General features: G+C 42.1%; 1 protein-coding gene across 1 annotated transcript; it reads right to left on the bottom strand.

Annotated features, from left to right (window-relative positions):
• Positions 1–1,373: 1,373 nt before the first annotated feature.
• On the bottom strand, positions 1,374–9,131 carry T265_13547 (hypothetical protein; the record flags this gene model as incomplete). The annotated part of the gene is given in 5 exon segments (XM_009169430.1): positions 1,374–1,580; positions 5,654–5,691; positions 5,793–5,894; positions 8,944–9,011; positions 9,019–9,131. Coding segments are annotated over 5 exon segments (528 nt in total).
• Between the last annotated feature and the right edge of the window lie 3,275 nt (positions 9,132–12,406).

The following is a 12,406-nucleotide window of genomic DNA, read 5'->3' on the forward strand; positions in this document are numbered from 1 at the left end:
AATATGACGCCATAACTGCATCATCATCACCCATTAAAGAAGACCGTACGCACTATCTGGTACAAGCCTCTGCATAAAAACAGTAGTCGTCATCTGCATTTCGGCTCATTTCATCCTATTCAGTCGAGATGGTCAGATGGGCGAGACGGTCCAAGTTGTTGGAGCGCGAAACTGCTGACTGGAAGACCCGTGGTTTGAAACTGACCCCTGCCTCTCGACTTCCCCTGTCTAGGCTTGGGCAACCTTGCAGTATCCAAGCCACCGTGCGTTCTCCGGGTGGCATGGCAGTCAGGCACTGAAAGTGTGCTACAGCTGAACGATTTGATTCTTTCTTCAGTTGACAGTTCGTACATAAAGAGTTAGTATACAAATTAACCGAACTGCCGTCAATAACCATGATTATCTCACGGGAACTGTGCACACTGTCCTGAAAGATCAGTCGCCCTGACAGCCACCAGAGGAACAATCAGCAAAGATGTGCTATCGCTTAAAAAACATCCGGTGCAGAAATAAGAGGGACCATGAAGAGACCTGGCTTGCTCAATTCACCTACCAAAAAATCAAGTGACGATCACACTAAAGTGGACTCGGTGACACAAAAAAAGAGCCAAAGTTACGTGTTCAGGTTCATTTGATCAAAATTAGTACAGCAACTTGGTCAAACAAATTTGAGTATCAATAAATCTTCCATACTTGATAACTGATAATTTCATCACCTGTAAAACTGCCCATCAGAGTGAAGGTAGGCAATAACTCTTTCAGGCATTACCATCAGAAAAAAAACAAATTCACGCATATATCGAAGTCTGTTCTCAATATCATCAGCCCTTTCTGACATGCGCAAAAGGCATCCGCTGCCCAAACAGTTTCAGACTAATTGCTTAAGTATCTACTCTAACACCGACCAAAAGATTGGTACCCATCGTACACATTTGAAGCCTCGCGTTCTGTCTTCCCGCGTTTATTGAAGTGAAACAGCCAAATGTTTTCAAGCGCAACACACGTTGGAAATTTTGCTCGAGTGCCACTGCATATCCTCGGAGGTTCTGTCGTAGCCGGCATCCAGCAGCCCAAATCTTGAAGTCGGCATCAGAAACGTTCTGCCTTCCTTATTCACTGGTGTTTCTCCGTACATAACGTGATTGAGCACTTTGAATCCTAAAAGGCCCCATCACAATCGTCTTGGTCATTGTAACACTTGCAGAAAATCTAAAATTAAGATGCATATATGGTAAACGGAGAGAGTGCGTATATTGATGTAAAAATTTATATCTCTATATTAAAGGCTTCGATTTGAGTCACTCCCACTCCTGAAAGGATGTGTGTAATTTAACTACTTGTAATTACATAGTAGCACAAAACTGGTGACAAACTTATTTCTCCGTTGAGACACGGGAACAAATCCATTGCGAGAAAATACAACACCACCTACCTTCAAAATTTACTTTCCCGTCCCCATCTTTGTCGGCCTCATGAATCATCTCCATGATATCATCGTGCGTCAATGCTTCGCCAAAACTGGTCATTAGCACTTGAAGTTCCTCAGCAGAGATATAACCATCACCGTCTTGATCAAATTCCTATGAGAGAAACCAGATATCAGGCGGATATTTTTCGCTCTTTTCTCTGAAGAACCCGAGTGAAATTGTCAAGAATCTCCATGGAATCTTTACAAAAAACTTCATTTCCTCTGTTTTGTCGGCTTGCCCATACTCATAGTTCATCTTTGTAATATTTAAAGCGTTGCTAGCCAGTTCCAGACAAATTAAGCATCGTCTTGGGTCCCGATTTCTACGCCCCGCAACTACATGTGGCCCAGTACAATTTATCGCCCATACTCCCCCGGGGTTACCGGGCAACGACTGCCAGTTTATGTCCTAGACCCATCCGATTACAACCCACATCCCCTCCATTTGCAACATGCCACTGATAGTGCTCAGTCATATAACCCAAATGCCATGAATAATGACATCAATCACGGGTTGTCTTTCTACTTTTCTTGCTCATGTCTAACTATTTTAACTGACAGAAGAAAGGCTGGTGCGCTCGAATTGAAGCGAAAAAACATTCATCGTTATCTCTCTAAGAAGCATACTACGTCGATGTTTAACGTCCTCTAAATCGGAGAAATTCGAGTACTGAATCCGCTTGAACGTAATTTGCAAGTTTGTTTATCTGCGCCGGCCGGTATGCGACATCACAGGTCTTATCCGGTGATGATGAGTTTTCGTAGGTGTGCTTGAACACTTGTGTTGGTGATAAATCTTCCCGGTAGCCCCGTATTCAAAAGTGGCAGATCGAAGAATCTAGAAGAGCACTTCACATACTCCCAGTTCAACGCCTTCAGTTCAGTCACACTGGGCGGCTAAGCGAGGGTGTTGGGGGAGGGAAAAGTAGCTTAGTGATTAGAGCTCGAATTCGTGGCTTGAACCCGACCTCTATATCCCGACTTTTTCTGTCCAGGCTTAGGCAACCCTCGTTCTTCCTTCAGATGGCTAGAAACCGGAAAGGTGTTACAGCTGAACGGATTCCGTGTAAAGGATTTGAATCCCCGCCTCAATTCTTCTGAAGATTTTGACTCTGTTTTACTTAGGTCGTCCGGCGCTTCTCCTGTTATGGCCAAGACTTCTCACTAGAGACCGATATTCATCTGCACCTGTGATGGCGTGTTTACTTTTCTCCTGTGCTTACTGATTCTTATGAAGCTTACTTCATCCATCTCCTATGTACATCTTCGTGTATTTGTTACCATGGATTTTTTGAAAATAGTTCTTGGTTCAATCTCCAGAGAAACAGTCCGTCAAGTTGACCGACGTCCATCACGAATTTGGAGTGCGGGACCAAAACGCTCGTCTCCATTAGTTTGCCATCTACCTCGAAACTCGAACAAGCTGATGCCTTCGAGAAATACACTCATTTGCAAGTCAATTTAGTTTTCATGAGAGACTCAACTGAATCTCTCGTTTATGATATTCTACAACTGAATGTGCTGCACACAGGCCACCTCATTATTCAGTTGGCACGATATTCGAGATATCGCAGTATATTTCCATAAAGGGAACTACTCATAAGGTTGCTGAATACTCTTCGACAGCGCACGACCTGTTACGTCCTTCTTGGGGCTCATCAGGTAGGCGCAGTCCCCGAGTTTCCGTCAAACTGATAGTATACTTGAACCCAAATTGAACTGTTTTCGAGAAATACACTCATTTGCAGATCAATTTGGTTTTCACGAGAGGCTCAACTGAATCTCTCGTTTATGATATTCTACAACTGAATGTGCTGCACACAGGCCGCCTCATGACTCAGTTGGCACGATATTCGATATGCGTCTACCTGATGAGCCCCAAGAAGGGCGAAATTGGTCATGGGCTGTCGAAGAGTTTTCCTTTATGAGTTTCCTTTAGGAAAAAGCTGATGCCTTATTCACCTGAGTTGAAACAGCTTCCTTGCAGAAAGCGTAATTTCTCCCATTCAAGTATTCATGAATCGTTTTTTAAACTTTCACAAAGTGCAGATTTATCAGTTGGATTCTAATTATACCCATCTGTTGAAATTAAGCTTGCGCTTGCTGTTGTGTGAAAATGGCGAGGAGATTTCGGACATGCACGCTGGGTGAACAACCTCACCCTGGAGCACCTTTTGAAAAATTCTACATTGCAGTGACTTGAAAAAGATACAAAACTGTTGTTCACCAATCATCATGCCGTGCAGCAGCTTAGTCGGTAAGAGCCGAATGAAGCGGTATATCAAATGTTTTGAAGACATAACCAGTAGACAGCTTTTAGCTAGCAGCCAATGGCAGTTTTTCAAAGTTTTTGTGCAATCCGGTACCCCAGGTGCTCACAAGGAAACGCAACATTTCTGTGCTTTTATGAATACCCCAAATGACACTGTCTCGCCTACTGCAAATCCAAGTACATTCTAACGATGCAGGAAAACTGGCGACTGGGATGAGTCGCAAGAACATGTGTTTTTTTGCTGCTGACGATAATATTTGGTACTGAGTGACAGAAATGAATGAATTCACATTGTAGTAATGTACCAGGCGAGCAGTAGATGATCGTTGCTAAGTTACTAATGGAGCGAAATTTGCGGGGCGTAGTCTTGTAATTTTTTAAAGAGTGTGAGAACACGAACTGGTGCAAATTCCCGTGAGGCTATCTGCTGTCAGTTTGCCTGTCCGGCTGGCTTGGGGTTTAGTTGCAAATGATTCTGTTGTTCATCAGATGATGCCAGAATACATTTCGGTGGGGACATCCTCTGAAATGATTGACGCGTTAAACCTTTGCCTCTACACTTTTTTCCTACTTTATAGGTGGACCACGAACAGAAAACAATTGTACAGCGTACCAGGGGAAAACTAAATAGAAATATGCATATATGGCTTGACCTTGGTAACCAATAAAATGTTTCCTATGGTGCCTAAAAACGTCAGCAGTGAAACTCAGCGAATTCTCACTTCTCCTAAGTGTTGCAGCGCTCCGTGTCTTTAGCTTTCCCAAGCGTCTCCCATCTCCAAAAAACTCCGATATTCAAAACGAATTCTCTTTGTTATCAAAAGCCTCGCAGAATCATTTGGGATATCACCAAAACTAGATTTACTACCTGCTTAAGCTATAGAAAATTCTAAGAGTTCTCTGAAAATGAATCTCCTAGAGTGTGCTAATCGGTGTGTCTCTCGGACTGAATTTCCTAAACAAAAATTGCTTCCGGCTTCGCTCAATTTATGAGCTTCAAAAATTAAGGACAATTGAGTCACGGAAATCAGTATTAGACTAAATCTGAGTCGGAATGTTGCAGGCCATTTATTTCACCCACAAATAAGTCCTCTTCCTTCCCTACTGTGGTCATCAATTTTGGCGATATTGCTTCTGAGTCGGAATGTTGCAATCCATTTATTTCACCCACAGTCTCTTCGCCTCTTCCATCCCTACTGTGGTCATCAATTTTGGCGATAACGGCAAACAACGAAAATCGATAATCCAGTATTGTTGCGAAATAAAGTGTTAAAAGATGGACGCACCATAGAATGTTTGATTTGTTTCCATCTTTGGACACTCACTAAAATATGATGTGATTAGAAAATAACGGTGGCAGAACAATTGACTTGTGGTCCTTTTGTGTCCAACCTACTCTTCCGGTTCTTGTACTCAGCCAACAATATTGAATCAAAGCTTTAATTACGACTACAGACTGAGCGTTTTTTCTTTGACACCTTGGTTAAGGGTACTAATCACACTGATATTTGTTTCATTTTTATTAGGGTGCTTCATTCAAAACCTGCCTTTAGAATGAAGTTGGGTTTCGTTCGTAAGAACCAAACATTATGTAGTATATTTCACTCAAAAGTTGATGGAAGCCCACAGCTGGTCAGATGATTTGTGAACTTATCAGTACCAAATAAAACGATATCACATTTTTTGCTATGAAGCAGAAAGGGGGCCAAAATTATGTGCGCCCAGCTTTGTTCACGTAAAAGAGTCCATATTGACCTTGAACTATGATTGGTTGTTCAGGTGGCCCCTGTTCTGAACGTGGACAATGGCTCACATCAGTGCTCGGTTGAGTGTTAAGCCAGATATCTCCGCGTTCTATCCCACGATTCCCACCAGTCTTGCCGTGCATCCAGGCAACATCCTGGTCCACTCACTTGATTGTCAAGTGCATCTGAGTACTCCACTGGAGTTCCTGTCAAACCGACCAATCGGAAGGTAACAGTTCCCAAACAGACGCATGTGCTCCGAACTCGACGTACGAGTCTAGCATCCACATAAATCATTGGTGAAAACTAAAATTGCTCTCAGTGAAAAGCAGATCATTTTTCCCGAAAGATCCGTCAACATTAGAGCTAGCTATTTCCTCAGGTTCGAAAGTGGAGCAAGTTTGCTCATCTTATAGGAAACTTAGTCATGCATAAAAATATATTTGCACTTTCCAGGCAATCAGCCAATCAGCTTCGATTGGAGATCGTTTGTAGGTGCAGTAACTGAACAGTTACTTTCTGGCAGAATGATCATTTAATGACGCTGTTATAGATCCGTCATCACGCTGGGTAAAACAAACTTTAGAAAAAATCGTTTTTAGTGCTACTTATGCTGCCGAGCTTTATGTACAATGTTGAAAAAACAGTACACGAAATAAGTCCTTTAATTAACAGACGTGTGAATGTGCACAATCCTGGCAAGGATTTATGGTCTGAAGTGGTCCTAAGTAAATTTGGCATGCTTATTCCTTGATCGGAAACCCGTTTTTAGTTATTTCAGTATCAAATGCGCGGCAAAAACTTCGGAGTTTTGAAGAAACACAAAGGCCATTTCAACATGTAGCGTTAACTTTGAACTATTTAGAATAACCAGAATGCCAGTGCGGCCCCGTATGAAGTTTATCCTTTTGCGGCGTTGTCAATCACACTTGCTAACAGCTTGTTTTTCTTCCGTCCCTTTAGTTTCTTCCGAAGTTTGATGCAAGCGCCAAATGGTGCTCACACAATAAAGCCAAATAGACAGTTTTAAGGGCCTAAAATCAAAGACGATCTTGCTAATTTTACTGTTAATCTGTTTTTCCACAAAAGTCAAAAAGCTGTTCTCTTTGGTGAATACGTTTTGCCACTAATGTAGAAGTGATTATGTTGTATCTGAACCCGACAAGTGGTCCAATACGACATTTGTAATGATGGGTTTTTTTTGGAGGTCCATTACCGATATGGACAAATGTGTCGCAAATGTGAATGCGGTGAGTGGGCGCCCAGTGCGGGGTTCAAGATCGAAGTCGCTCGGTACGGACTACATGACGTAAACGAAGTTGAAACGAGGTAACAACAGCTATCTGAGGCTATTTTTGGTAACCAAAGTGAGTACAATTTTGAACAAAGGAACACCCTCAGATGTGAAGGACGTTTTTCGCTCATCAGGTTGGAGTTTTTTTTGAAAATTTGTTCTGATTTCTTTCTACAATACCCGGTCATTTTACACCGAAAGTGTCCTAAATAAGTAGATTTTCGCTGACGTTCCCTCAGAAATTCATCTTGATAGTGCTGACAACCACCAGGACTAATAGGTTTTTACGAGCCGCTTCTAAAAATGCCAACAGACTCTAATTCTTGTATGGCGTGTTGATGATTCTGCGTAAAGATCGGGTAATATTTTTTGCGTCCCAGAGTTGCCAACAGATTTCAGAAAATGAAGAACTTGTTGCTGCAGGAAGTTATTTTCACTTGTGTTTCAAGGTCTAATAGTTTTTACGAGCCGCTTCTAAAAATGCCAACAGACTCTAATTCTTGTATGGCGTGTTGATGATTCTGCGTAAAGATCGGGTAATATTTTTTGCGTCCCAGAGTTGCCAACAGATTTCAGAAAATGAAGAACTTGTTGCTGCAGGAAGTTATTTTCACTTGTGTTTCAAGTGTTACCAAATCTAACTTTCTTTATCGTGCACTTTACTCGATGACGTTCTTCGAATTAGCTTGAATTCCATGGTATGGAACAGTGTAGTGTTCTCGGGTTCACGTCAGTCGGCAGCCAATTTTAACAGGAGTTCCTCTAAGCAGTTGCTCACTCATCGTGTTGCAAAGCAACATGGCTCTTGTGTCACTCTCATACAATCCCGTGGTGTAGAACAGGGACAAATGCGCGGAAGGGCAGTACTGAAATTTCCGATGCCAAAACGTTTTTTTATCTTCTAGAAAATCCTTGAAACTCATTAAGCTATGGTTACTTTACTCTACTAAAACTACTTTATTATGCAAGCGATATTCTGTGATAACATAAAAAAGAAAAATTAAATATCTAAGTGGTGAACTGCCTTTTTGATAATAAAAAACATGTCAGTAGTGCATGTGAAAAACTCAAACAAAAACCGGACGTTAGAATTGCACGTAAAATCGAGAATGCCCTGTGTATATGTGAGTTTTTCACACACCAGACTGGCAAGTAATTGGTCAAACTCGGAACCTCCTATTGTTTTCCCAAACACGAAAAGTTTTCAAGATAATGCCCCCAAATTTCGGTCGAAACACTTGACCAGTCTGAGTCATCATCGCTAAAGTACAACTTGAGTATCATTAATCCAGATGATGTTATATGACGGTAAGATACATGAAACCATGTAGCTTCGCACCAGATACCTCAGGCACCCATTTCTCTTCCAAGAAAAATTAACTCATAAATAGGGCAAGGGGTTTGATCATGTGACCCCTTCCCTCAAAATATTCCTGTGCAGTCAGGGACCAATCATTTCACATCTAATTAGTGAGGTTGTGATGAGTTCTCCCGGCTTGTCAAGATGATCCGGCAAACTCCAAGCAGAAACAAATATGACAGATTTATGGCCAGTGAAACACAAGCTGAAAGCTTCCATTAGCGGTCACTAGCCTAGACAGTCACAGTCGAAACGTCGGGAATGGACTTGGGTTGAACGCTTATCTGCTCATCCAGCAGTTTGACTAAATCAAGTCCTGTGCACGCATTAAAAGGGACACAGAAATGGTTCATTTGATGATCAATAAAGTTGTAGTGCCCCTTTGTTTTGAACTCATCAGGGGAAGTGTTTCACGTCCATTTCAATTAGGCATGCAAAGTGACAAAATTCTCATACGTGATACTGAGTGGCATTTATTCACGAAGGGGACCTAGGTGCAGACAGATGACAGAATTGTGACCGTTGTCCACATAGTTCACGGTATCAACCTTGGAGAGTCCAGCATTCCAAATTATTAACATTTTGGATGTCTAAAATGTGCAATTTTCATTTTTCGTGTCTTTTAGCGGACATTTCGGATATCACGAGAAAGACCGAAGTGCACATTTTGTGTATGCTAACGACTACCTTATTCCCCCACGTCACCAAGGATATATATACAGGGTGTCTCATAATAGGTGCAAAAAATAATGAACAAAACTTTAAGACCAATTCAAACATTTATTAGTTTTTATGTGGACATACATGCATCATGGATGTTTACTATGAATAAACTGGCATTACAAAAGATGTTGAAAAACCGCCCCTTTCTTCTATAACAAGTGAGATGCGGTAAGAGATGTGAGACACAGCATATTCAACTTCTTCAAACGTCGCTCGTGCACACTCAAAGTATTCGGTTTATTTCCATGATATACGCGAGCCCTGATCATTCCCTAAATCTAATAATCCAGAGGTGTGAAATCAGGTGAATTTGCGGACCAAAAGTTTGGAAATTCACGAGTAATGACCCTCTCATCAGAAAATTACTCTCGAGGTAAGTTGTCACTTGGTTAAAGTGGTGGGGTGAAGCGCAATCTTGTTGAAAAACGGTCGATGACTTCGTGTGCTGTTTGAGTTGCGGGATAACGTGCGTTTGCAGCATATGGAGGTAACCGTCGCCGGAAACCGTAGCATCAAATAAAAAGGAGGCAGGAGACACTTTGAGGAGAGTCCCATCCACACACAGAGATGAGCAGAACGGAGATTATGGGTGAGGTACTCGTGAGGAGCTTCACGGGACCATATCACGCAACTGTGCTTGTTGATTATGCCGTCCACAGAAAAATTTGCTTCATCGCTTCATAAAATGTTGGGAACGATTTCTTCATTATCCCGCAGCCAGTTAGCTCCTTGTCTTCTTCCGCGATGTTTCGTAATAAAGCAAAATGACACGGGTAGAGATGAAGGTGGCGTCTCACAATACGATGTACGCTGGCGTGGGGAACGCCGTTTAACTGAGACACCTGAGTTATTGACGAAGATGCCATGGTATTCTGGAACTGAAGTTGCTCAAAGGCATTCTGTACAATGGGCGCTCTTTCATTACTCAGATCCTTTTTCTCTTTGCCAGGAAAGTACAATACGGATAGAGTGGACTCAAATTTCACAATCAAGCGTGCAATGATCGACACGGTGAAAGGATCTTTGATAAGAGCATGTTTGGTTTGGTAACCACGAGGTGCGGCGGAGGCGCTTTCACCAGGGGAATAATGAGGTTTCACACCATCGTAGACAAAAAATGTCAACACATGCACACAAAATCTCCTTTATGTGGCTACTAATACTAAAAATTGCTTTTCTTTAATTGCCTACGTTTACTTACCCAATTAAATTTTGCGTCTAATATGAGACACCATGTATATAGATATTTGAAATTGTTCTCACAGCAACTCGCCTGCATTTGAGGCAGTGAAACTTCTCTGGATGTCCTGTCCTCTTTATTGGCGCTATGGGTCTCTGCATTGAGTAGTTGTAGCTGTAAGTCTGTGCGGTCGTTCTCGCGCTGCAAACAGCAGTGATAGTCTCGTAGATTCATAACGAACCTCAAACTACAAAATCGTTTCTCCAAACCGTTTGGGGGGGGGCAATTGAGCAAACGTGCTATTCGCCAAGATATTCGTCTCTGTTTATGAGCACGATTTTCTTTTTGCACGTTTAATTTCAATTGAGGTTGAATCAGTAGAAACCCCACAATATGAATCAGCGTTTAAACAAATCACTAGGCGTAAGCTTTAATCACCAAAACATCGGAAGAAGCATAAGCACAGCAAACTACAATAATTCGTGCATTTATCTAGGTTGTTCGCGTTTTGCGGAACTCATCCTGGAGCCAGTTGCGGTCAAAACTAAGTCGTCATCTGTCTGGTTAAGATCCTTCTTGGTTAGCACGAAGGCTGTAGTGTTAAAATTTCATGTGTCAACCCCGAAACATAAGTAAGCTGGAGACTTCAAGTCAACTCATTTGTCAACTTGAAGAATGCCCTGACATCCTGAAGGACATATACCAGATAGATTTAAAACAATCAAGATGAACTTGCGGAGTCACAAAATGGATTCGCTTACAGCAAACGCACGACGATAAAATTCATTGTCCTCGGGTTTTGTGCCACGTTTCATTGGGCGCTGAACGTAGTATTCTGACATTGCCCGAAGAAATTCCCCAAAGTCCAGAGTTCCGTCTCCTGATGAAGACAAAATAACATGTAGTAGTGTATAAATTCACTGATTTAAGGAAAAGCTTGCCTCTTGGTGAGATGTTTTGAAACAGCTTGAAACAACGGCTGGACACACTGTTCATGAAATTGGGTAAAACAATAGAACAAGGATCCGACGAGGAAATAGTCAGCAACGTGGAAACGTGGTTTCAGAACGTGTTTGGGACGAGTTAATTTTTTTCCACCTGGTAGTCCCGTTTCTTCTCCTGTGCATTACTCGCTGAAAAAGTTTAAATTTTCATTTATCTAGGTTGTTCGCGTTTTGCGGAACTCATCCTGGAGCCAGTTGCGGTCAAAACTAAGTCGTCATCTGTCTGGTTAAGATCCTTCTTGGTTAGCACGAAGGCTGTAGTGTTAAAATTTCATGTGTCAACCCCGAAACATAAGTAAGCTGGAGACTTCAAGTCAACTCATTTGTCAACTTGAAGAATGCCCTGACATCCTGAAGGACATATACCAGATAGATTTAAAACAATCAAGATGAACTTGCGGAGTCACAAAATGGATTCGCTTACAGCAAACGCACGACGATAAAATTCATTGTCCTCGGGTTTTGTGCCACGTTTCATTGGGCGCTGAACGTAGTATTCTGACATTGCCCGAAGAAATTCCCCAAAGTCCAGAGTTCCGTCTCCTGATGAAGACAAAATAACATGTAGTAGTGTATAAATTCACTGATTTAAGGAAAAGCTTGCCTCTTGGTGAGATGTTTTGAAACAGCTTGAAACAACGGCTGGACACACTGTTCATGAAATCGGGTAAAACAATAGAACAAGGATCCGACGAGTAAATAGTCAGCAACGTGGAAACGTGGTTTCAGAACGGGTTTGGGACAAGTTACTTTTTTTTCCATTTGGTAGTCTCGTGTTTCTTCTTCTGTGTATTACTCACAAAGAAAGTTTAAATTTTGGGCGCATTGGTCGATTCAACAGGTCACGAGATACGTGAGCATGTTCACCTCCAATCAGCGCGTACCCGAAGTAGTTCCATCGTTTAGCTGTAGCACTCTTTTGGTATCCAACTGCCACGCCACAAGGATGAAGCATGAGGACTGTCAGGTTGCCCAAACCTAGTTAATGGAGGTCGGGTTCGAACCACTGACCTTCCGGTCAGTGAATTCGCGCTCTAACCACCTGAGACATCTCAGAAGTAGTTCCAGTCAGGACTTGTTCAAGGTCGTTCCATACCATCCATAATATTGCAACTACGCACCGTGCAGTTTGCTCAGAATGTGGATGCAGTGGTGAGAAATAGGGCGCACACCTGGAAATGTGACTTTTTACAACCAAAGTGCAGGATGTACTAAATGAAGCATTTCCAAAGAAAATCCGTTATCCAGACATTTTTGCTCCGAACTGGTGCTTTCGGAAACCAACTAATCATATCTCCTGCTCCGAGATCGCGTAAAAGTCACAAAAACCTATTGATACTTAATCCTTTGAGTAAGTGAA

Source organism: Opisthorchis viverrini, assembly GCF_000715545.1.
Source record: "Opisthorchis viverrini unplaced genomic scaffold opera_v5_78, whole genome shotgun sequence".
NCBI classification, from domain to species: domain Eukaryota; kingdom Metazoa; phylum Platyhelminthes; class Trematoda; order Opisthorchiida; family Opisthorchiidae; genus Opisthorchis; species Opisthorchis viverrini.